General features: G+C 37.3%; 1 protein-coding gene across 6 annotated transcripts in view; it reads left to right on the plus strand.

Moving 5' to 3' along the window:
• Window positions 1–27038, plus strand: part of STXBP5L (syntaxin binding protein 5L) — a 380840-nt gene that overhangs the window by 77026 nt on the left and 276776 nt on the right. For all 6 annotated transcript variants that reach the window (XM_081235109.1, XM_081235110.1, XM_081235106.1 and 3 more), the window contains exons 4-5: window positions 12915–12996; window positions 16413–16513. In XM_081235109.1, coding sequence (XP_081091235.1) covers window positions 12915–12996; window positions 16413–16513 — 183 coding nt within the window. The remainder of the gene's footprint in view (window positions 1–12914; window positions 12997–16412; window positions 16514–27038) is intronic.

Below are 27038 nucleotides of genomic sequence, written 5' to 3' on the forward strand. Positions count from 1 at the left end.
GTACGTCTTCATTAGAGAAATGTCTGTTTAGATCTTCTGCCCATTTTTTGATTGGGTTGTTTGGTTTTTTCTTTTTTTTTTTTTAATATATTGAGCTCATGAGCTGTTTGTAGATTTTGGAGATTAATTCCTTGTTGGTTGCATCGTTTGCAAATATTTTCTCCCATCCTGTGGGTTGTCTTTTTATTTCGTTTATGGTTTCCTTTGCTGTGCAAAGGCTTTTGAGCTTAATTAGTCCCATTTGTTTATTTTTGTTTTTATTTCCATTACTCTAGTAGATGACTTGAAAAAGATATTGCTGTGATTTATGTCAAAGAGTGTTCTGCCTGTTTTCCCCTAAGAGTTTTATAGTATCTGGTCTTACAATTAGGGCTTTAATCCATTTTATTTTTGTGTATCATCTTAAAGAATGTTCTAATTTCATTCTTTTGCATGTAGATGTGCAGTTTTCCCTGCACAATGTGTTGTAGAGACTGTCTTTTCTGCTTTTATACTCTTGCCTCCTTTGTTGTGGATTAATTGACCGTAGGTGTGTTGGTTTATTTCTAGGCTTTCTATCCTGTTCTATTGATCTATATTTCAGTTTTGTGCCAGTACCATACTGTTGTGATGACTGTAGCTTTGTAGTGTAGTCTGAAGTCAGGGGAGCTGATTCCTCCAGCTCCGTTTTTCCTTCTCAAGTTTGCTTTGGTTATTTGGGCTCTTTTGTGTCTCCATACAAATTTTAAGATTTTTGTTCCAGTTCTGTAAAAAATGTCACTGGTAATTTGCTAGGGATTGCATTGAATATGTACATTGCCTTGGGTAGTGTAGTAATTTTCACAATGTTGATTCTTCCAATCCATGAACATGGATATCTTTCCATCTGTTTGTGTCATCTTTGATTTCTTTCATCAGCATCTTATAGTTTTCAGTGTACAGGTCTTTTGCCTCCTTACGTAAGTTTATTCCTAGGTATTTTATTCTTTTTTATGCAGTGGTAAAGGGGAGTGTTTCTTTAATTTCTTTATCTGATCTTTTATTGTTAGTGTCTAAAAATGCAACAGATTTCTGTGTATTAATTTTGTATCCTGAAACTTTACAGAATTCATTGATGAGCTCTAGTAGTTTTCTGGTAGCTACTTTGGGATTTTCTATGTATAGGATCATGTCATCTGCAAACAGTGACAGTTTTACTTCTTCTTTTCCAATTTGGATTCCTTTTATTTTTCTTCTCTGATTGCCATGGCTAGGACTTCTAAAACTATGTTGAATAAAGGTGGCAAGAGTGGACATCCTTCTCTTTTTCCTGAACTTAGGTAAAATGCTTTTAGCTTTTTGCCTTTGACTGTGATGTTAGCTGTAGGTTTGTCATATATGGCCTTTATTATGTTGAGATATGTTCCTCAGTGCCCACTTTCTGGAGAGTTTTTAATCATAAATGGGTGTTGAATTTTGTTAAAATCTTTTTCTGCATCTATTGAGATGATCATATGGTTTTTATTCTTTAATTTGTTGATGTGGTGCATCACACTAATGGCTTTGCAGATATTGAAAATCCCTTGCATCTCTGGGATAAATCCCACTTGATCATGGCATATGATCCTTTTAATGTATTGTTAGATTCAGTGTGCTAGTATTTTGTTGAGGATTTTTGCATGTATGTTCATCAGTGATATTGGCCTATAGTTTTCTTTTTTGTGACATCTTTGTCTGGTTTTGGTATCAGGGTGATGGTGGCCTCATAGAATGAGTTTGGGAGAGTTCCTTCCTCTGCATTTTATGGAAGAGTTTCAGAAGGATAGGTGTTAACTCTTCTCTAAATGTTTGATAGAATTCACCTGTGAAGCCATATGGTCCTGGTCTTTTGTTTGCTATGAGTTTTTAAATCACAGTTTCAATTTCAATACTTGTGATTGGTCTGTTCATATTTTCTGTTTCTTCCTGGTTCAGTCTTGGAAGGATGTGGCTTTCTAAAAATTTGTCCATTTCTTATAGGTTGTCCATTTTGTTGGCATATAGTTGCTTGTAGTAGTCTCTTAGGATGCTTTGTATTTCTGTGGTGTCCATTTTAACTTCTTTTTCATTTCTCATTTTATTGATTTGAGCCCTATCCCTTTTTTTCTTGATGAGTCTGGCTAAAGGTTTATCAATTTTGTTTATATTCTCGAAGAACCAGCTTTTAGTTTCATTGATCTTTTCTATTGTTTTCTTTGTCTCTATTTCATTTATTTCTCCTCTGATCCTTATGATTTCTTTCCTTCTACTAACTTTGGGTTTTGTTTGTTCTTCTTTCTCTAGTTGCTTCAGGTGTAAGGTTAGGTTGTTCATTTGAGATTTTCCTTGTTTCCTTAGGTAAGATTGTATTGCTCTAAACTTCCCTCTTAGAACTGCTTTTGCTGTGTCTCATAGGTTTGGGATCATCATGCTTTCATTTTCATTTGTCTCTAGGTATTTTTTGATTTCCTCTTTGATTTCTTCAGTGATCCATTGGTTTTTTAGTAGCATATTGTTCAGCCTCCTCGTGCTTTGTTTTTTACAATTTTTTTTATTGTAGTTGATATTTAATCTCATAGCATTGTGGTGAGTAAAAATGCTTGGTATGATTTCAGTTTTCTTAAATTTTCCAAGGATTGCTTTGTGGCCCAGCATGTGATCTATCCTGAACAACGTTCCATGTGCATTTGAAAAGAATGTGTATTCTGCTGCTTTTGGATGGAATGCTCTATAACTATCAGTTAAGTCCATCTGGTTTAACGTGTCATTTAAGGCCTGTGTTTCCTTATTGGTTTTCTTTCTGGATGATCTGTCCATTGATGAAAGTGGGGTGTTAAAGTCCCCCACTATTATTGTGTTACTGTTGATTTCTCCTTTTATGGCTGTTAGCATTTGCCGTATATATTGAGGTGCTCCTATGTTGGTGCATATATATTTTCCACTGTTATATCTTCTTCTTGGATTGATCCCTTGAATTTTTTTTTTTTTTTTTTTTGGCTGTACACGGGCCTCTCACTGTTGTGGCCTCTCCCGTTGCGGAGCACAGTCTCCGGATGTGCAGGCTCAGCGGCCATGGCTTACGGGCCTAGCCGCTCCGCGGCATGTGGGATCTTCCCGGACCGGGGCACGAACCCGTGTCCCCTGCGTCGGCAGGCGGACTCTCAACCACTGCGCCACCAGGGAAGCCCGATCTCTTGAATTTTATGTAGTTCCCTTTTTTGTCTCTCATTTCAGTCTTTATTTTAATGTCTTTTTGTCTTATATGAGTATTGCTACTCTGGCTATCTTTTGATTTCCATTTTTATGTAATACCTTTCCATCCCCTCACTTTCAGTCTGTATGTGTCCCCAGATCTGAAGTTTGTCTCTTGTAGACAGCATATATATGGGTCTTGTTTTTGTATCCATTCAGCAAGTGTATGTCTTTTGATTGGGGCATTTAATCTGTTTACGTTTAAGGTAATTACTGATATGTATGTTCTTATTGCCATTTTGTTAATTGTTTAGGATTTGTTTTTGTAGGTCTTTTTTCTTCCCTTACTCTTTTTTTCTCTTGTGATTTGATGACTAACTTTAACATTATGTGTGGGTTTCTTTTTCTTTTTTGCATGTGTATCTATTGTAGATTTTTCGGTTTGGGGTTACCATGAGGTTTTGATATCAGTCTATATAGAAACAATATTGTTTTACGTTGCTGGTCTTTTGATTTCAAATGCATTTTCAATATCCTGCATTTGTGCTCTCCTCTTCTCACGAATGCTGGTCATGATATCATATTTGTTTGTGGATGATTTCCTATCTTTACTGTGTGTTTTTCTTTACCAGAGAGGTTTTCCATTCGTAATTTTTTTGTGTCTAGTTTTGGTCTCTTCTTTTCCCTGTAGAGAAGTTCCTTAAGCATCTGTTGCAGAGCTGTTCTGGTGGTGCTGAATTCTCTTAGCTTTTGCTTTTCTATAAAGCTTTCATTTCTCTGTCGAATATGAATGAGAGCCTTGCTGGGTAAAGTATTCTTGGTTGTAGGTTCTTTCCTTTCATCACTTTAAATATATCGGGCTACTCACTTCTGGCCTGCAGAGCTTCTCCTGAGAAACAGCTGATAACCTTGTGGGGATGTCTTGTAAGTTATTTGTTGCTTTTCCCTTGTTGCTTTTAATATTTTTTCTTTGTCTTTAATTTTTGTAATTTGATTAGTATGTGTCTCGGCATATTCCTCCTTGGGTTTATCCTGCCTGTGACTCACTGCGCTTCTTGGGCTTGGGTGACTGTTTCCTTTCCCGTGTCAGGGAAGTTTTCATCAGTTATCTCTTTAAATATTTTCTGAGGGCCTTTTTCTCTCTTTTCTCCCTCTGGGACCCCTATAATGCAAATGTTGGTGCATTTTATATTGTCCCAGAAGTCTCTTAGACTGTCCTTGTTTCTTTTCATTCTTTTTTCTTTATTCTGTTCTGCAGCAGTGATTTCCACCACTCTGTCTTCCAGTTCACTTATCTGTTCTGCCTCAGTTATTCTGTTATTGATTCCTTCTAGTGTATTTTTCATTTCAGTTATCATGTTGTTCATCTCTGTTTGTTTGTTCTTTAGTTCTTCTAGATGTTTTTTAAGCATTTCTTGTGTCTTCTCGATCTGTGCCTCCACTCTCTTTCTGAGATCTTGGATCGTCTTTACTGTTATTGTGAATTCTTTTTTGGGTAGATTGCCTGTCTCCACCTTGCTTTGTTGTTCTGTGGTTTTATCTTGTTCCTTCATCTGGGACTTATTCCTCAGCCATATATCATTTTGTCTAACTTTCTGTGATTGTGGTTTCCTTTACATTGGCAGCAGGGCTATAGTTTTTCTTGCTTCTGCTGTCTGCTCCCTAGTGGATGAGGCTGTCTAAGAGGCTTGTGCAGGACACTGGTTCTTGCCCACTGGTGGGTGGAGCTGTGTCTTGTTTCTCTGGTGGGTGGGGCTGTGCCAAGGGGTGTGTCTAGAGGGCTGTGCGTTCAGGAAGACTTTATGCACCCTGTCTGCTGATGGGTGGAGCTGTTTTCCCATCTTGTTGGTTGTTTGGCCTGAGGCATCCCAGCACTGGAGCCTGCAGGCTGGAAGGTGGGGCCAGGTGTTAAGAATATGACAGTCTCCAGGAGGGCTCACACCAATGAGTACTCTCAAGAGCTGCTGCTGCCAGTGTCTTTGTCCCTGTAATGAGCACAGCCTTCTCCCACCTCCACAGGAGACCCTCCAATACCAGCAGATAGGTCTGGCACAGTCTTTTATGAGATCACTGCTTTTTCCATGCATTCTGATACACACGAGACCTTGCGTGCACCCTCCAAGAGTGGTGTTTGTGTTTCCCCCAGTCCTGGAATTCCTGTGATCAAACCCTGGTAGCCTTCAAAGCCAGATTCTCTGGGGGCTTCTCCTCCTGTTGACACCATTGTCAGACGCCCAGGCTGGGGAGCCTGATGTGGGGCTCAGAACTTTCACTTCTGTGGTATAATTATTTTCCAGTTTGTGGGTCGCCTACCTGGTGGGTATGGGATTTGATTTTATAGCAGTTGCACCACTCTTACTGTCTCATTGTGGCTTCTTCTTTGTCTTTGGATATAGGGGATTTTTTTCGTAGGTTCCAGCTTTTTTTGTTTATTTTGTTTTGTTTTTTGTAGATACTTGTTTATCAGTTAGTTGTGATTTTGGTGTTTTCATAAGAGCAGTGAGCTTATGTCCCTCTACTCCACCATCTTGTCTCCGTCCTTTGTAATTTTCTTTCTTCTTTTTTTTTTTTTTTTTTTTTTTTTAGATGTTGGGGGTAGGAGTTTATTAATTAATTTATTTATTTTTGCTGTGTTGGGTCTTCGTTTCTGTGCGAGGGCTTCCCCCAGCTGTGGCAAGTGGGGACCACTCCTCATCGCAGTGCGCAGGCCTCTCACTATCGCGGCCTCTCCTGTTGCGGAGCGCAAGCTCCAGACGCGCAGGCTCAGCAGTTGTGGCTCACGGGCCCAGTTGCTCTGCGGCATGTGGGATCCTCCCAGACCAGGGCTCGAACCCGTGTCCCCCGCATCGGCAGGCAGACTCTCAACCACTGCGCCACCAGGGAAGCCCCTCTTTCTTCTTTTTTTTTTGTGGTGTCTTTGGTTTAGGTATTCGGATAACAATGGCCTCATAGAGTGAATCTGGAAGTGTTCCCTCTTCTTGACTATTTTGGAATAGTTTGTGAAGGACAGGTATTGGTATTAGTTCTTCTTTTTATGTTTGGTAGAATTTCCTGGTGAAGTGGTTTGGTCCTGGAGTCTTGTTTGCTGGGAGCTTTTAAAAATTATAACTTCAGGCATTCCCTGGTGGCGCAGTGGTTGAGAGTCCGCTTGCTGATGCAGGGGACGTGGGTTCATGCCCTGGTCTGGGAAGATCCCACATGCCGTGGAGCAGTTGGGCCCGTGAGCCATGGCTGCTGAGCCTGCGTGTCTGGAGCCTGTGCTCTGCAATGGGAGAGGACACAACAGTGAGAGGCCCGTGTACCGCAAAAAAAAAAAAAAATTATAAATTCAATTCCACTACTAGTGAGTTTGTTCAGATTGTCTCTCTCTTCCTGAATCAGTCTTGGAAGAATATGGTTCTAAGAATTTATTTATTTTATCTAGGTTGTTCAGTTTATTGGCATATAACTGTTTGTAGTATTCTCTTATGTTTTTTTACCTTTGTGATATCGATTATAAATTCTCCTATTTCTTATGTTGTTAATTTGGATCTTGTCTTTTTTTTTTCTTGATGAGCCTAGCTATAAACTTATCAATTTTGTTTATGTTTTCAAAAAATCAGTTCTTGGTTTTATTGATTTTTCAGGGTTTTTTTGTGCGTGAGGGTCACTACTTTATTTATTTCCTTTCTGATCTTTATTATTTCCTTCCTTCTCCTGACTTTGGGCTTTGTTTGTTCCTTTTTTTTTTTTTTTTAATTCTTTCAGATGGTAGGTTAGGTTGTTCATTTGAGATTTTTCTTATTTCTTTTTTTTTTTTTTTTTTTTTGCGGTACGCAGGCCTCTCACTACTGTGGCCTCTCCCCTTGCGGAGCACAGGCTCCGGACGCGCAGGCCCAGCGGCCATGGCTCACGGGCCCAGCCGCTCCGCGGCACGTGGGATCCTCCCAGACCGGGGCACGAACCCGCGCCCCCTGCACTGGCAGGCGGACTCTCAACCACTGCGCCACCAGGGAAGCCCTTTTCTTATTTCTTGATGGAGGCCTATATCACTGTAAACTTCCCTCTTAAAATGGCTTTTTGTGTGTGTGTCCCATAGATTTTGGAAAGTTGCATTTTTAGTTTTATTTGTCTTGAGGTATTTTATGATTTCTTCATTGATCTATTGGCTTTTTAGTTGCATGTTGTTTAGTCTCCATTTTTTTTACCCATTTTTCTTTCTGTGATTGATCTGTAGTTTTGTATTAGTTTCTAATTTGCTTTTTGTTTTTCAGAAAAAATGCTTGATATCTTTTTATCCTTTTAAATTTGTTTAAACATGTTTTATGGCATAGCATGTAATATATCCTGGAGAACATTCCTTGTGCCCTTGAAAAGAATGTGTAGTCTGCTGTTTGGTGATGTATAGTCCTTTAGATACCTATTAAGTCCAGTTGGTCTAATGTGTCATTTAAGACTACTGTTTCTTAATTTTTTTTCTGGATAATCTGTTTATTGATGTAAGAGGATGTTAAAGTACCCTACTATTATTGTATTATTGTCAATTTCTCCCTTTACATCTGTTAAAATTTGCTTCATTTACTTATGTGCTCCTATATTAGCTGTATATATGCTAACGAGTGTTATATCCTCTACTTGTATTGACCCCTTTATCATTATATGATGCCCTTCTTTTTCTTTTTTGGTTGATTTTTCTGATGGGAGTATTGCTACTCCATCTTTCCTGTCATTTGCATTTGCATGAAATATCATTTTCTGTTACCTCACTTATAGTCTGGGTGCCTTTAGCTTTGAAGTGAGTCTCTTACAGCCAGCATATAGATGTGTCCTGGGTTTTTTAAAAAATACAATCAGCACCTTATGTCTTTTGATTTGAGCATTTAATCCATTGACATATAAAGAGAGCATTGATTGGTATGTACTTATTTCCATTTTGTTACTTTTTTTTGTTACTTGTTTGTTGTTGTTTTTGTTCTTCTCTGTTCTTTTCTTCTTATTTTAATTTCTTCCCCTGTGGTTTGATGGTTTTGTGTGTGTGTGGGTGTGGGTGTGGGTGTGGGTGTGGGTGTGGGTGTGTGGTATGCCTGTGTTCCTTTCTTTCTAGTTTTTGTGTACCTATTGCCTATTGTATGGTTTTGATTTGTGGTTAGCATGGAGTTTATATATGTTGACCTATAACTATGTCTACCTCTTCCAAAGCAGTAGTCATTTAAGTTTAAACACATTCTAAAAGATCTACATCTTTTACTCCCCTCCCCCATGTTTTTTGTTTTTGATGTCATATTTTACATCTTCATATTTATCCCTTAACTGTTTATTGTAGTTATAGTTGATTTTACAATTTTTGCCTTTTAATCTTCATATTAGCTTATTTAAGTGGTTGATCCACAGTTTTTACTATATATTTGCCTTTACTAGTGGGATTTTTCCTTTCCTATAAATTCTTACTTCTTGTTGTAGCCATTCCTTTTTCATTTAGGGAAGACGCTTTAACAATTCTTTTTTAGTCAGTTTAGTTAGTATTGATGAACTCTTCTAGTTTTTGCTTGTCTGAGAAATTTTTTTCTCTCCTTCATTTATAAATGATAATCCTGCGGGACAGAGTATCTCAGGTTGTAGGTTTCCCCTTTCAGCACTTTAAATATATCATGCCACTCCCTTCTGGCCTGCAAAATCTGTAGAATAATCAGCTGATATCCTTATGGTCATTCCCTTGTATGTGACTCTTTGTTTTTCATTTGCTGCCTTTAGAATTCTCTCTTTATCTTTAACTTTTTCCATTTTAATTATGATACCTCTTGGTGTGGGTCTCTTCAGTTCATTTTGTTTGGGATCCTCTGTGCTTCCTATATCTGGATGTCTGTTTCCTTCTTCAGGCTTGAAAATTTTTTAGCCATAATTTCATCAAACACATTTTCAACCCCTTTCTCTATTGCTCCTTCTTGAACCTCTATAATGCAAATGTTAGTATGCTTGATGTTGCCTCAGTGATCCCTTAAACTATCCTTACCTTTTAAAATTTATTTTTCTTTTTGCTGTTATGATTGGGTGATTTCCATTATTCTGTCTTACAGATTGCTTATGCATTCTTCTGCATCACCTAGTCTGCTGTTAAATCCTTCTAGTATGTTTTTCATTCCCGTTAATCTTTTTCTCTGACTGGTTCTTTTTTATATTTTCTAGTTCCCTGTTAAAATTCTCACTGTGTTCATCTATTCTCTTCCCAAGTTCAGTTAGCATTCTTATTACTAATGCTTTGAACTCTTTATCTGGCAAATTATTTATCTCTGTTTCATTAGTTGTTTTTTCAGGGCTTTGTTTCTTGTTCTTTTGCTTGAAACAAATTCCTTTGTCTTCTCATTTTGCTTAACTTTCTTTGTCTTTACAAAATTAGGTGAAACATTTACCTATTTCAGTCTTGCAGGGGTGTCCTGTGTGACAGCATCCCCATGCAGTCTTCACATGCTCAGTGGCTTTCTTGGGATTGCTAATCTGAAGTGAGCACAGGTCACATCTTCCTTTTGGGTGTGCTGGCAGCTACCACCTTGCTGGGAGGCAGGGGTGGAGGTGGAGGGGCTAGAGCCAGAGCCAGGTGTGAACCTGGGTTTCTTCTATGCTCAGTGGCTGTCACCACCCTATAGGAGTGGGTTTGGGGCCCAAGATGCTGGAGCTGAAGTCCCATGTGTCGATTGGAGCTGGTTCCATTCCCTGTAAGTGTGCACTCTCCCCTGCCCCCGGTGTTGGCACCTCCACCCCAGTGGAAGGGAACATAAGAGGAAGAGGGGCTTGAGCAGCCTCCAGTGGGGCTGGGTTATGCCCTGGTATGGTTCCAGCAAGCCAGTCAGAGCCCCAGGCCATTTCTGATCCGCTGCCTTCATGTGCTCACCAGAAACGTCCTCCCTTGCCCTGTTTAGTAGCAGGGCCTGGCCCTAGCTGGCTCTGCTTCCTCCAAATGTGTGTACCTTCACCCTAGCGGAGAGCAGTTCTGGAGCAAGAGGAGCTGGAGCAACTGCCTGCCGTGGGCCAGGGTGCCTACTGGGTTGGTTCCCATACAGGAGTCAGAGCCCCAGACTGCTCCCAAACTGCTTCCTCCCCACACACCAGCAGTGGCCGCCCTCACCCTGTTCAGATTCAGGGCTGGTTGCACACCAGCTCCATCACCTCCAAGTATGTTATTCCTTAGCAGTGGCAGCCTTTGTCCTAGTGGAGAGATGTGCTGGAGGAAGAGGGGCTGCATCAGTCTCCAGGTGCAGGCTGGGGTGCACTGGGGCAGTAGTGGGAAACTGGCCAGAGCCCTGGGGCGTTTTCAGCCTGCTTTCTCCACCTTGTTCCTGGGAGTAAGCAAGCGTGCGTGAGTGGAGTCTCAGTTTCTTTCAACTCTCTGGTACATCCCACTGGTTTTTAAACCTGCTCACGGGACTCATCTACCTGATATCCAACCCAATGGCTGGGGTGCCCAATATGTTGTTCAAATCCCTCAGTCCCCAGGGAAGATCTCCCAACCTGTGATATTCCTTTCCTCTTCTCTGTTTCCTGCTACAAGAACTGGTCCCAGCCTGATCCCCTCTCCTCCCTTCCTACCCGACTCCATGTGGGTCTTTCTTTATAGCCTTGGTTGTAAAAGAGCCTTTCTGCCAGTCTCTAGTTTGTTTTCAGCTAGAGTTGCTCCACGTGTAGATCTGTTTTTGATGCATTCATTGGGGGAGGTGAGCCCAATGTCCTTCTACTCCACCATCTTGATCTCTCCATTTCTTTATTAAGTGCATTTTGTTCGTGAATTGTTTTCCTGATTTTGCTTAGTTGTATATCTGTGTTTTCTTGCATTTCATACAGTTTAAGATGATGATTTTACATTCTTTGTCAGGGAAATCATAAATTTCCATTTCTTTAGGGTCAGTTGCTGGAGCTCTATTACTTTCCTTTGGTGGTGTCATATTTGCATAATTCTTTGTTGTCTATGTAGCCTTACATTAGTGTCTGTGCATTTGTGAAGCAAGCACCTCTTCCAGTCTTTACAGACTGGTTTCAGAGGATAAAGACGTTCTGTTTGTTTCCTGAGCTGATAGGATTACTTCCATAATTGCAGTTGTGATGCATTGGAGCCAGTTGTGTGGCTTTTGCTGGGTCTGTAGTAGCATCTATGATTTGTGGGCTTGATACTGGGTCTTATGCTGGTGTGGATCCCTTCCAGTCCCCAGGTAGATGTGACTACCTGCAGTACCTTGTTCAGTAGGGTGGGACTGGGACAAGGGTCTGCTTTAGGGTCCATGTATGGGTCCCCAGATAGCAAGCCTATTACCAGGTAAATAGTGGGTGTGGCTCCTGCCAGATCTTGGGTGGACTGCTGCCTGGTCACTGGATGGGTCCCTGGATGGACAGGACTGACCCTGGACTGTGGCTGAGAGGTGCTGGAACTGAGCCTCAATGCTGTTTCACATTCCACAGCCAAGATTTGCTCTGCAGTCATGGATGGGTATGTCTCCCTCCAGATCACTGGATGGGCTGAATTGGTCCCTGACTGTGGCCAGAGGGGCTGGAGTTGAGTATAGGACCCTTTCAGGATCTCTTGGAGTGCAGTTATGTTTTCTGACAGGTCCCTGTGCCAGGACTGCTTGTGGATTGTGGTTGGGAGTATTAGGCCCTTTCAGGATCTCTGGGGGTGCATACAGGAGTGTGTCCTGTTGGGTACCTGTGGCAGCAGAACTGTTCACAGCCTGCAATTCGGAGGGGCTAGGACTCAGTGTAGGGCCCTTTCAGGTCTCCAAGGTTGCAGCCAGGTGTGTTTCCTACTGAGAACTTGGACCCTCAGGACTGCTGTAGACTGGCAGACTGTAGTTATGAGGAAGCTGGAGTCACATACAGGGTCTTTTCAGGAACTCCAGGGGACAGAGACAGGAGTGTCTCCTGCCTGGTCTTTGTGCAAGCAGAAATTCTAGAAGACTGTGAGAGTGAGGGGGCTTGAGCTGAGTATAAACCCCTTTTAGGATCTTAGAGGGTACAGACAAGCAGGTTTCCTATAGGGTTCCTTTGCCAGCATGATTGTTCCTAGACTGTGGCTGGGACTTGCTGGAGCCCTGTTACAGGCCGTTTCAGAATCCACAGTCTGAGGGACTGTACCTTACTTCCAGGGGCTTACCTTCAGGCGTTCCCACACCGCAGCCTAGTGAGGCTGGAGCTGGTTCAAAGGTCACTTCCTGTTCTACAACCAGGAACAAGTTCTTTAAGTTCTTTATTATGCCTATTACCTGATACATGAATGAGTGTGACTCCTTTGGGTCCCTTGACATGTGGCATATGCTGGTGACAGACCCAGAGTCAAATGGAGCTGTAGCTAAGTTCTCAGGGGTACAGAGCTATTTCTGTTTCTATAGCTGAGACCACAGTCAGTGAGTCAGCTGCCTAAGTGCAAGCCTGTCTCCTCAAAATGGCTCTCTTCATTCTTGGACTGCACCAGGGTTTCACAATCTCCAACCTGGATCCTGAAGCTCCTGTGAAGGCACTTTTGTCTGTGAGTGTAGATGCAAAATTATTGTTCTTGAGGGGGGTTGATTATGTATGAGGGACATTTTATCTGGCCATTTTGTTGACAAGCAATGCTATATAATGTAATTTCCATCAACTAAGACCAAGATTTTTCAACTCTTTATTTACAAAAATAAAGATAACTAGTAAGCCAAATGTCAGTTGCTAAGTAAGTTAGTTTTTTCTTTACACATTAATATTAATGATAATTAAAATGTTAGAATCCTTGACTTTTATTATTTCAGACTTGGGAGACCTGGCGTTGATTGTTATTGTCAACATGAAAGTGGTGCAGCTGTTCTGCAGCTCCAATTCTTGATCAATGAGGTAAGGGTTTTCTTAGATATTTCTATCTCACACACACATTGTGTAATCTTTTTAATATTATTTTTCTACATGCTTAAAGATATATACGTATGCAATATTGTTCATGGTCACATTTTTCACAAAAGACTGTACTCCTGTGTTTGTCAGTTTATTAAATTTTAAAGGAAAAATTTTGTATGTACCAGAAGATCCTGTTATTGTGATTGCATAGTATAATTTATAGATTAATTGTTTAAATGGTTTTAAAAAAATTACTAAAATCCTTTGATTGATACACTGACCATTAAATTCTCCCTCTACACACTCTCCTCCCACCAATTTGTTTTCTAATCCAGCATTAATTTTCATGTTTTGTCTTTATCTTCCATTAAATAATCTTTCCAGTTATTTACTTTGGGCTTCTTTGTCTGTATATATCTCCATATTCATTTGTTGGTATACATATGCATAGCTTTATAACAATTGGCTGCCTACCCTACTCCTATTTTTATAGACCTATGGTGATGAAGAACTCCCTAAAGACAAAGTTTGCAAAGCTCAGAAAGTTTGCAGATCTTCCAGTAGTTGAAGGCTATTTAAGGCCTTCTTGACTCATATTTTTACAATGGATCCTTGAATCTTTTGAACTCTTTTATGTTAAGTGATCCAGTCAACGCAAAAATGTTTTAAGAGTTTATGCCATACCAAACTTGGGCACTTAGGAGATTGAACTCAGTGTGTCGAAAGAAAAAAAAAAGAGGTATCACTGGTTGTTTCTTGTGGCATGAATGATGATCTTTTATTCAGTATCTCTATATATTTGCATATATATATATTCTAAGAACTTTTACTCATAAACATGGGTGAAATGTTTCATATAACTTTATACCAGAGATACCTGAGGCATGAAAAATTTGTGATATTGGGAAATGTCCACTTTTTACTTCTCTTAGCTCAAAAATCTTTCTCAGACGGCTGTGAGATTCTCCTTGTTGACCAGCCTAGCATATTTCATGTTGTAGGCATACTTGCTGTGGGGTACCAAAACGAGAGAGGGAAATAAGGAAGAGCAGGGGAAACATTAAAAATTTTTTTTATCATAATAACTAGTCTTTAGTGTCTAGACTGACAACCTTTTTGAAGTCTCAGTGTTACTCTATAGCTCCTAGTTGAGAGATCTCAGCCTTTTGCCTTCTGCATGGATGTTTACTGGCAGGCATAAGTTGTTTCCAGGTGATTTTCTCTGTGTCCTGTCCTCTGAGAATTGTCTTCAAGGCCATAAGTTTGCCTCTGTGCTGTTACATAACTAAGAAGAAATAAAGGCAAGCCTTCAACATCTTTCCAGTGTTTACATTGTCTATCCTGAACTGCTCACCTTGATCTGCCTTATACTCAACTTCTGTACCTTTTTCCAAACTTCCCAGCTTCTGACCTCTTGACCTGTGTTTTTATTCAGTTTTTAATCTTTTCACAGATCTTCATTAGTAGTGCTTCTTATGGATTTGCTTTTGTAAATGAGCCCTAGACACCCTGCCGATGTGCTTACTTTCATGTGTCTTATATTTCTGTTGGTGCTGTTCAGTGGTTCTGTTCACTTCCCTCAAATGCTAAGTTATCTCCTAGTTTTATCATAGAATTATTAATACTGACTTCCTTCCTAGATTTATTCAGCTATTACACTAAGATATTATTGAATATCTGCTGATTTATTTTACTTTCATTGCCTTTGGCATATTGTATCTTTTGTATAACACATAACTATTTACTGTAGAGCATGTTTTATTAATTTCATGTATCATAGTCTATCTGCACCCTATCCCAAATGAGTTTCCACTTTCCTGAGAAATGAGATCACTATTCTATATCTCAAAAAAAAATGGTAGTTCATCAAGTACTTCCAAGCAGTCCTAATAATTTTCTAATTTGAATATGTAGAACACTTGAGAACAGTTTACAAAAAAAGCAGACAACCACAAAAATCCTCAAGGCACGTGTAGGATACATTTTATTGCATGAATGTAATTATCTATGTGTTCATTTAAAAATGTATATATCAATGTATATACCTCTTTGAATATGTGTATTTACATATTTATATACAAATATGCAATTTGTACACATTTTTAAGCATTTTAATGGTTATACTCTTTGATTATGATTATTGTTTTAAAAGTTATTTTTCTTTGAGACTAAAATCATAGGTATATAATATCAAGAGAACCATCATAGGCTACATGAGCATATGTTTGTCATAGGAATTGTTATGGAAGAACATTTAGATTCCTATATTCTTCTCTCCTCTAATTCCTAAAGAAGAAGTAAATTCTAGGAATTTCAGTATAGTTCTTCCTAACATCTACATGGTTGATCATTTTTATATCTGTGATTGATTTAATAAACTGTGAAAGGTTACTTGTAACCGAGTACTTTGTAAAGTATGAAAAGAATTTTAGGTATCTCAGGACTACCATAATTGTGCAAGATCACTTTTACAGAACACATTCAATACTCTAGAGTAGCTTCAGGCTCTGACATAGGGCAAGCATTGATGTTTTTTTGCTGGGAAATTCATAATGGCAAAAGTTCTGACATAGTTTAAGATGATCTTACTCAACTCAGTAAAATAAATAGTTTAAAATATGTATATGGAGTCATACATGGCAGCTAATTTTCTGCCCATGTGGTGTCTGCCATACTAATAGGTAGAACCCATCCTATTGTATTTGAAGTAGGATTCATTTTTATTTGGAGGCTTTGTATAAAAAGGATCTTAGTATTATTTTTGTAGTTATACTGAATTCTAGTTGGAGAAACGTTTTCTTTTATTACAGATGTTTTCTTTTGTCATAGATGAAGCTTCTTGAAGTAAGAAAACTAAATTATATCAAATATACTATATAGGAAGACTATATACTTCTTAACTATACAGAAAATTTTAAGGAAGACTATATACTTCTTTTAGGAAGACTATATACTTCTTAACTATACAGAAAATTTATACAAACGTATTTTTATATGACCAGATTGCAATTTAAAACTGGGTTGGATGTTTGCTTTTCTGTAGAGCTACATGGTATATGTGTAAATAGTAAAAACAACAAAAAAATTAAACTTAGTTTTTCCCAAAGAAAATATAAGAAATCTTTAATAGTCACAATGAATCTTATAATAATAATCCCTCTATTGATAAATGCATATTCCTTGAACTAATCATTCTCACCAATCCATATACAGTAGTTTACCTGCTTCTTCTACTGTTAGCATTCTTAGGCTTCCTGACTGAAGTATGTGCATTGTCCTTCCTTGTATTTCTACATTATATAAATACAAATAACATTAAAATCAGTGAAAAATTAAATAAATTAGCTTGTTTTGCTTCACAAAAAAAAAACCCATAAATTAAGTAAATCGCTCACTTTGTCTTCATTTTGTTCCAGGGTGCTTTGGTCAGTGCAGGTTCAGATGATACACTTCATTTGTGGAACCTTAGACAAAAAAGGCCAGCTGTTCTTCATTCTCTTAAATTTAACAGAGAACGGTAAGAATGTAAGAGTTAAACAATTTCTTAATGTGTAAGAAAATTATTTCCCGAGCAAGTTTCAGGTTAATTTTTGAAAGAATTTAAAAAATAATAGCTAGAAATAATATTTATGCTTACTTTTATAATAGTTTATTTTCATAGAAAATTCATAATTGATATAGATTCAGTCCTTTTCTAATGGGAACTCCTAGCATTCTTGTTCTCCTTGCTATAAACTAGGACTTCACCAATGATGTGTTCTTTTCCTTAGCTCAAGGTGCTGAAAACCCAGACCTAAAATTTAAAAGTCAAGTAAATACTAAATGTAGTTCTACACCTTTTGATCATGGAAGTTACCTCCTATACTTTCACCCTTTTGCTTCTTTTTTACCTTAAAAAGATATGAGACAGAGGTTTTAGACATCCAAAAATGTTGGTACTAAGTGTTGTGCAACATTGCACATCCAAGGTTAATATTTTCAAAGATGGTGAATTGATCAGAATTAAAATTCTCCCATTTTAGAATGAAATAATAATTGGAAAAAGAAAATTTTATGAATGGATATGGAAAATGTTATTAGATTTTATTTGTAACAAATTGTCCCAAATTTTAATGTTTCTAGTGTTGGTTTCAACCAGAGCTAGAATATAACAGACATCTACTTAGCTGATAATCCACCTTGAGATGAAGTAAAATTTGTATTTTATTATCTGTATCTGTTATTTAACTATTAAATGATCTGATATTTGTTTATTATTTGGGAAACAGTCAAACTTTTTGGTGTGATTGAGAAGGGCTATTACAGGAAAAATTGATACTAATGAAAGAAAAAGAAACCTCTGAGAAGTAAATTTACACAGATTAGCAAGTACTAGTCAAAACTGAGTTAGGTAGATAGTAGAGACAGGCAGCCACTGCTGAGAGCTCAAGAAAGTGCTTATTTTATTTTGTTGAATGGTAATAGTTCATAAGGAATCATCACTGTATGGGCAGAGCTTAATGAAGTAAACCTGTTTTTATAGTTTTGATGAGAAAAAAGGATGGCAGCTATACAGACATTCTTCCTTTTTCCATCTGGAGCTTTTTCTTTTTCTTCTTATATGCATACTGTAATATTTGAATCATTAACCTTCAGTATTCTGAGTAGTATTCATGAGTATTATGTCCACATTATTTTGGGATTCAGCATCAGTGGAAGTTTTTGTTAATCCAGTATTTTTTTGAGAGGAGGAAATTTATATTTTAGCTATTTGCTAAAACTAGATAGGACTTCTTTCTTTATATTAGATCTAATTTTGGTTATTTTATCTTAAATTTTTTTTTTCTTTTGCGGTACACGGGCCTCTCACTGTTGTGGCCTCTCCCGTTGCGGAGCACAGGCTCCAGACGTGCAGGCTCAGCAGCCATGGCTCACCGGCCCAGCCGCTCTGCGGCATGTGGGATCCTCCCGGATCGGGGCACGAACCCGTGTCCCCTGCATCGGCAGGCGGACTCTCAACCACTGCGCCACCAGGGAAGCCCTATCTTAAATTTTAAAATAAGTAATGTAGCAAATATTTCAGGATATGAAAAATAGATCAGTCAAGAGTTGTTATACTGTTCCTTGTACCTTTACCACAAAAAATATTACCTACCTCAGATATTGACATATTGATTTTATCTCTTTCTCTACTTGTAAGATTTTTTGTTTGTCAGTGTTTTGAGTAGATCTGGCCCTACCCTTTTGTGTAGATAGGCAGAATGAGTTTTTTTCCCCTCACAATTGGAATGTTGAAGGAAATGTTCTGGCCTCTTTTATAGCCATTTTGGGGAGAAGAAATTGATTGATGGTGATGATTTCCAATTATAATTTTATTAACTCATTTGAGGTATATTTAACTGGTAGGAACATAAAAGACCAAGCTGACAGATTTTGGACAAGTTTAAATCTTAGGAACTTTGCAGGCACTGCCTACTTTTTAAAATTAATTTTTATTGGAGTATAGTTGCTTTACAATGTTTTATTAGTTTCTGCTGTACAGGAAAGTGAATCAGTCATACGTATACATATATCCCCTCTTTTTTAGATTTCTTTCCCATTTAGGTCACCACAGAGCATTGAGTAGAGTTCCCTGTGCTATACAGTAGGTTCTCATTAGTTACCTATTTTATACACAGTAGTGTATATATGTCAATCCCAATCTCCTGCTTCATCCCACCCACCCCCCTTGGTATCCATAAGTTTGTTCTCTACATCTGTGTCTCTATTTCTGCTTTGCAAATAAGTTCATCTATACCATTTTTCTAGATTCCACATATAAGCGATATTATATGGTATTTGTTTTTCTCCTTCTGATTTATTTCACTCTGTATGACAGTCTCTGGGTCTGTCCACGTCTCTGCAAATGGCACTATTTCGTGCCTTTTATGGGTGAGTAATATTCCACTGTATATATGTAGCACATCTTCTTTATTCATTCTTCTGTTGATGGACATTTAGGCTGCTGTCATGTCCTGGCTATTGTAAATGGTGCTGTAATGAACATTGGCGTGCATGTATCTTTTTGAATTATGGTTTTCTCCAGGTATATGCCCAGGAGTAGGGTTACTGAGTCATATGGTAGTTCTATTTTTAGTTTTTTGAGGAATCTCCGTACTGTTCTCCATAGTGGTTGTGCCAATTTGCATTCCCACCAACAGTGTAGGAGGGTTCCCTTTTCTCTACACACTCTCCAGCATTTATTGTTTGTAGGTTTTTTTGATGATGGCCATTCTGACCAGTGTGAGGTGATACATCATTGTAGTTTTGATTTGCATTTTTCTAACAATTAGTAATGTTGAGCATCTTTTCTTGTGCCTCTTGGCCATTTTTTCCACCCATGTTTTCTTTGGGCTGTTTGTTTTTTTGATATTGAGCTGCATGAGCTGTTTGTAGACTTTGGAGATTAACCCCTTGTCAGTTGCCTCATTTGCAAATATTTTCTCCCATTCTGAGGGTTGTCTTTTCATTTTTTTAGTGGTTTCCTTTGCTGTGCAACACCTTTTAACTTTCATTAGGTTCCATTTGTTTATTTTTGTTTTTATTTTCATGACTCTAGGAGGTGGGTCAAAAAAGATCTTGCTGTGATTTATATCAAAGAGTGTTCTGCCTATGTTTTCCTCTAAGAGCTTTATAGTGTCCGGTCTTACATTTAGGTTTTTAATCCATTTGGAGTTTATTTTTGTGTATGGTGTTAGGGAGTGTTCTAATTTCATTCTTTTACATGAAATTAAAAGACAATGCTGTCCGACATTGCCTATTTTAATGCTTACAAAAATGTGATATTTATCTTTTTGTGAAAGATAAATTAATTATCTTGAACTTGAGAATAATCATTAATATCACAATTTATTGTGGAGGGGAAAATATCTTTAAATGTATCATGAATGCAAGGCTTCAGTCAATGAAGGAGAATTTAACCAAGCGTCTTTGGGAACTCTAAGCCCTCTTAAATCGGCCATTTAACTGTATACATTTCTATATACTTGTCAACTGAAAGAAAGACACACAATATGAGAGTTGTGAGTGAAGTTTTATTGAGGGTCTTACTGAGGACTATAGCTGGGAGATAGCCTCTCAGATAGCTCTGAGGAACTGCTCCAAAACCATAGGGGAGGAGCCAGTATATATATTAATTTTTTGGCTGGGAAATACATGTAGTCAAGCATAAAAGATTACTGCTAATCACAAGGAACAGACATCTCAAGTTAATGATTTAAGTGCTTTTCTATGTATGGGAAGATGCAAGAATCTGGGGTCACTGAAATTCTTCCTTAGATATGAATCTTAACTGTCTAGGGACCATATATCTAAAACACAGAATGCTCCATCCTGTTTTTCTCTGTCCTGAATTCCCCTCTGGGGGCACTGTCAGTGGGTGACTGCAGTGGGTTGCAACTTAATCCTTGTAGAACTGGAATGTTGGGCAATATTCTTTGTTTATGTATCCTTATGCTTATGCCATATACATATATTTAGTTTATATAGTTTGTAAATTTTAGGTTTTTTTAAATTAGGGCAACTTCAGTCTTTGGTTTTATAGTCTTTGAAAGTAGGGACCAGGCTTAGATTGTTGAGAAGTAGGTTTAGATATTCCAGCTGCTTCTGGTTGATGATCTTTGGGTTCCTCTCATATCAGAGTTTATAAACCTAAATATGGAAGAAAAACCTTAGATTTCTGTGATGCATGATCTGAAAAATGAATAAAATCAAGCATTTACATTTCAGGCATATTAACAGTCCTTGCTGTCACTGATCATAAATCATGTAACCTTGGGGGAAGCCTAGAATTGTTTTATATGGTTTTCAAGTAAAATTCAACAGATAGGCTATAATATACAGATCATAAAGTATTTGTACTGATTATATCAGAGTTTATTTTTTCTATCGGTGGTGTTCTGCTAATTAATATTGTCAGAATACTTCTAAGGAATATTAGCTAAACCGCCAGGAAGGAATATATTATTAAGAACCTTATTTCTGAAATCTCTAGCAAACTTGACCCATCAGAGTTGGCTTTGGGGGACACTTTTTATTTTTTTTTATTTTATTTTTTTATTTTTTTTTTTTTTTTTTGCGGTAGGCGGGCCTCTCACTGTTGTGGCCTCTCCCCTTGCAGAGCACAGGCTCCGGATGCGCAGGCTCAGCAGCCATGGCTCACGGGCCTAGCCGCTCCGCGGCATGTGGGATCTTCCCAGACCGGGGCACGAACCCGTGTCCCCTGCATCGGCAGGCGGACTCTCAACCACTGCGCCACCAGGGAAGCCCCAAGGGACACTTTTTATAACCCAAATTTAAAATATTTTATTGCCTTATGAAGATAATCTGAATTACTTTTCTTTTAAAATTTTCTTAAGTAATTAACATATTTGCCTGGTTTGACAGTCAAAAGATAAAAGTTGTATGTACAGTGAAGGATCTTTCTTCCACTCCTGTCCCCTGGACACTCAGTGTCTATCTGCAGAGCCAAGCAGTGTTATTAATTTCTTGTGTCTTTCTAGAGATTCATTCTGTACACATATAAGCAAATATTATATGTAACATAATTTTCTTCTTTATGTATTTATAGACAAATATGAAAGTATCATATATTTCTGTTACATAAGTTGTAGGACATTATACAAACAGTTTTGTACCTTGGTTTTTTCTCTTTATATGTTCTCAAGATCATTCCTTATCAGTACATAAAAAGTTTCCTTATTCTTTATTTGGTGTGTGTGCAAATGTTACCGAACTATCAAGAAACTGTGTAAATATTAAGTGTATGCCTTGAAATAATTTTACATCCATGTAACAAATGCACAATTCAAGAAACAGAAAATTGCTAAAGCCACAGAAATCCCTCTGTGTTACCTTCTAATCACTACCTAACCCCCAAGTGTGACACTATTCTGATTTCAAACATTATAGATTAGTTTTGCTTGTTGTTTTTGACAGTTATAGGAATGGAATTGTACATCTCTCCTTACTTGTATTTAGCTTCTTTTTTAAAAAATAAATTTAATTAATTAATTAATTTGGCTGCATTGGGTCGTCGTTGCTCTGCGCGGGCTTTCTCTAGTTGTGGCGAGCGGGGGCTACTCTTCATTGCTGTGTGTGGGCTTCTCATTGCAGTGGCTTCTCTTGTTGCGGAGCATGGGCTCTAGGCATGTGGGCTTCAGTAGTTGTGGCTCGTGGGCTCTAGAGCACAGGCTCAGTAGTTGTGGCACACGGGCTTAGTTGCTCCACGGCATGTGGGATCGTCTCGGACCAGGGCTCGAACCTGTGTCCCCTGCATTGGCAGGTGGATTCTTAACCACTGTGCCATCAGGGAAGTCCCTTTTTGGCTTCTTTTGCTCAACATTATACTTGTAAGCTTCATTCATGTTGCATGTAGCCGTAGTTTATTATTTTCATTGTTATGTAGTATTCAATTTAATGGATATTCTTTAATTTGATTCTTTAATTTTAATTTTTAAAATTTAATTCTTTTATTTTAAAACTTTTAAAATTTTGTAAATTTTAGAAATAGCTTGTCAAATTTCACAAACACATCTGAGATTTTTTTTTTTTTTTTGCGGTATGCGGGCCTCTCACTGTTGTGGCCTCTCCTGTTGCGGAGCACAGGCTCCGGACACACAGGCTCCGCGGCCATGGCTCGCGGGCCCAGCCGCTGCGCGGCATGTGGGATCTTCCGGGATAGGGGCACGAACCCGTGTCCCCTGCATCGGCAGGCGGACTCTCAACCACTGCGCCACCAGGGAAGCCCCCTTCTGCCCATTTTTGCATTGGGTTGTTTGTGTTTTTTTTGGTATTGAACTGCATGAGCTGTTTGTAGATTTTGGAGATTAACCCCTTGTCAGTTGCTTCATTTGCAAATATTTTCTCCCATTCTGTAGGTTTTCATTTTGTTTATGATTTCCTTTGCTGTGCCAAAGTTTTTGAGTTTAATTACATCCCATTTGTTTACCTTTGTTTTATTTCCATTACTCTAGGAGATGGATCGAAAAAGATATTGCTACAATTTATGTCAAAGGGTGTTCTTCTGTTTTCCTCTGAGAGTTTTATAGTATCAGTCTTACATTAGGTCTTTAATCCATTTTTAGTTTATTTTTGTATATGGTGTTAAAGAATGTTCTAATTTCATTCTTTTTTATGGCTGAGTAATATCCCATTGTATATATATATACACCACATGTTCTTTATAGATGGCCAACAGGCACATGAAAAGATGCTCAGCGTCGCTAATTATTAGAGAAAAGCAAGTCAGAACCACAATGAGGTATCACCTCACACTGGTCAGAATGCCATCATCAAAAAGTCTACAAATAGTAAATGCTGCAGAGGGTATGGAGAAAAGCGAACCCTCCTACACTGTTGGTGGGACTGTAAATTGGTGCAGCCACTGTGAAAAATCAGTATGGAGGTTCCTTAAAAAACTAAAAACAGAGCTACCATATGATCCAGCAATTCCACTCCTGGGCATATACCCAGAAAAGATGAAAACTCGATTCAAAAAGATACATGCACCCCAATGTTCATAGCAGCGCTATTTACAATAGCCAAGACATGAAAGCAACCTAAGTGTCCATCAACTGATGAATGGATAGAGAAGATCTGTCCTTCATTCTTGATATTGGTGATTTTTGAGTTATCATTTTTCATGATCAATCTGCATATTTATCATTTTTGTGATTTTGATAGATTTATCATTTTGATGGATTTGTTGCCTTCCTCAGTTGAACAACATATGTCGCTCTAGTTCATTGATTACTACTCTTTGCAACTTTTGTTGTGTCTGATTAACTATCTTTTAACTAGATTTTTAATTTAATATTAATTTAATATTTCTTCGTTATAACAAATGAATTTAAGGCTAAAATTTTTCCTGTAAATGATACTGTTTTAGCTGTATTTGGAGATTGTAGGTATGTCTTATCCTTATTAATGTGAAGCTAAAATCTTTTATAATTTCTCCATGATTTCTTGTGTTATTTATAAATGACTTAATTTCCAAGCAGTTGGAGGTTTTCTATTTCTTTTTTATTGTTAGTAAAAAATGAAATACTACTGTGGAGAGATTATAGTCTATATGATTTTAGTTCTTTTTTCATTTGTTAAGACTTGTTTTATGATTCAGAATATGGACAGTTTGGGTAAATGTGCACAAAAACTGAATTTTTACTCATCTGTTATTGGGTGCATGTTATATATGTAAATTAGACCAGGTTTGTTAATTGTGTTGTTTGGATTTTTAAATTATTACTGACTTCTATCTGTATTTGTTCTATGTAGTATTGAGGAATGTTAAAATACCCCACTATGATTATAGATCTGACTACCTCTCTTTCTCTCTCTTTTTTTTATTGGGGTATAGTTGTTTACAATGTTGTTAGTTTCTACTGCACAGTGAAGTGAAGTAGAGGGATACTTCTCTTTTTAATGCTAACAATTTATATGTTTTGAAGCTAAATTGTTGGATGCATACAGATTTGGAATTGTTATATATATTTATTTACTCCTTTATCAGTATGAAATATCCCCTTTCTCTTTAGTAATGTATCTTGTTTTAAAATATACATTGTTGATATTTATATAGCTATACCAGCTTTCTTTGGTTAGTGTTTGCATGGTGTGTATTTTTCTATTGTTTTACCGTCAGTTTCTCTGTGTTCTTTTTTGTAAACATATACTTTAAAAAATTAGTCTGACAACCTTGGTCTTGTACTTGGTATATTTACATTTAATATAGTTTACTGATATATCTGGGTTTATATCTACTATCTTAATGCTTTTTATTTCACTCTAATTTTTATGTTTCTTTTTAATTTTCCTTTCTTTCGATTTAAACTTTTGATTATCCTATTTTCTCTATGTGAAGTTAATATGTGTTTTTCCCTTTTGTTTGAGGGTTTAACTTAGAGATTTCAACATAGAAGCTTCACTTATTTCAGTCTAAAACAGTATTTCTTTTGTTGCTTCTTTCATAATGACAGTAACTTAACATTTATCTCCATTTACCATCCCTCTTGCCTTTTGTATAATTGATACCATGTGTTTTATTTCTAGATTCACTTTAAACTCCATAATGTATTGCTAATATAGTTTATAAACTCAATATTCAGTTTATATTAATATATTTTTACCATTATATATTCTTTCTTCTGATCCTTATCTCTACCTGTAATTCTGTTTGGATTCATTTTCTTCTTCCTAAAGAATATTCTTTATTCTTTATTTTACTGTAGGTTTATTAGGATGAATTCTCTCAGGCTTTGTTTGTTGTTATTTCACTTTTTAGAAAACTTATTTTGAAATAATTGTATATTTGCAGGAAGTTGCAAAAATAGTACAGAGAGGTTCTGTGTTCCCTTCACCCAGTTTTCTCCAATTATAATATCTTATATAACTATAGTACAATATTAACCAAGAGATCAACACTGTACTACTCACAGTTTCAGATTTCACTAACTTTACATGTACTCATTTGTGTGTGTGTGTTTGTAGTTGAGTCTGCATAAATAATGCAATTTTATCATATGTGGACACTCATGTAAACACCACTACAATCAAAATAAGAAACTGTTCTATTATTACAGAGATCTTTTTTGTGCTGCACCTTTATAGTTACACTCACTCTCCTCCCTCCCTGTCCCATTACTAACCCATGGAAATTTTCTGCATATAGATCTTGTACATATGTTGTTAGAATTATATCCATGCATCTCATTTTTTTGGTGCTATTATAGATGGTATTGTGTTTTTAAATTTAAATTTCAATTGTTTATTTCTGGTACATAGTAAAGCAATTGACAGCAATTGTCCTGTATCCTGAAACCTTATTAAAATTGCTTATTAGTTTTAGAGGTTGTTTTTGTCAGTTCTTTGGAATTTTCTACATAGACAGTCTTGTCTTCTATGAGCATAGACATTTTTATTTCTTTTTTTCCCAATCTATATATCATTTATTTCTTTTTAATTTTCATATTACATTAGCTAGGTCGTCTAATACAATGTTGAATAGGAGTGATGAGAGGGGACATCATTCCCTTGTTTCTGATCTTAGGGGACAAGCATCTATTCTCACAATTAAGTGTGATGTTGAAGCATTTTTGAAGCTATTCTTTATCAAGTTGAAGAAGTTCCTCTTTATTCCTAGTTTACTGAGAGTTTTTGTTATTGAGCAAGGGCTCGTGTTCCCATGGCGCAGAAAGCCAAACTGACAGTGGTTGTTTGAAGCCAAGTTAGGGCTTATTTGTAGGGCGGCAAGCAAGGGAGTGGGAGACGTGTCTCAGATTTACTCCAACTTGGTCTTTAAATTAGAGGTTTTTAATAAGGGGGAAGAACATAGGGCTGTATTAATCATCATCTTGTGACATTTCTTAATCATTGTTTCAGGAGAAAGGATGTCTCTGGTTTATGATTCTCAGGCCAGGTGGTCCATGGCTCAAAGGTCTGTTAGCTCATCTTGCCCTGGAGAAACAACCTGAGTTTGTACGTTAATGATGATATCTATAGTAGCAATTTTAGTACATTAATGATGACATCAACAATAGCAATTGTAGTCATTTGACTCTGGTTGATTAGTTTTCAGTTAGCACAGAATTGATGTCAGAGGGGACAAGAAAGGGAATAAAGTTTTTGATGGAGAGGTTAATCATAAACTCAGTGAGGGAACTCAGATTTAGCAAGAGTTGGTTTCATTTTTGTTACGAATGAGCGCTGGATTTTTTCAAATGTTTTTCCTGCATCTATTGACAATGATCCTTCTTCTTTAGACTGGTGATATAATTCATTACATTAATTGATTTTCAAAAACTGAACTAGCCTTGCATACCTAGAATAAATCACTTTGAGTTGTAGTGTAGAATTATTTTTATACATTTAAAAAATTTGATTTGTTAATATTTTGTTGAAGATTTTTGCAGGTATGCTCATGAGAATCATTGGTCTATTGTTTTCCTTTTTTGTGATGTCTTTGTCTGGTTTAGTCTAATGTTAGCCTCATAGCATGAGTTAGAAAGTGTTGCCTATGCTTCTATTTT

This window comes from Mesoplodon bidens (genome assembly GCF_964165515.1).
Source record: "Mesoplodon bidens genome assembly, chromosome: 5".
Taxonomy (NCBI): Eukaryota; Metazoa; Chordata; class Mammalia; order Artiodactyla; family Ziphiidae; genus Mesoplodon; species Mesoplodon bidens.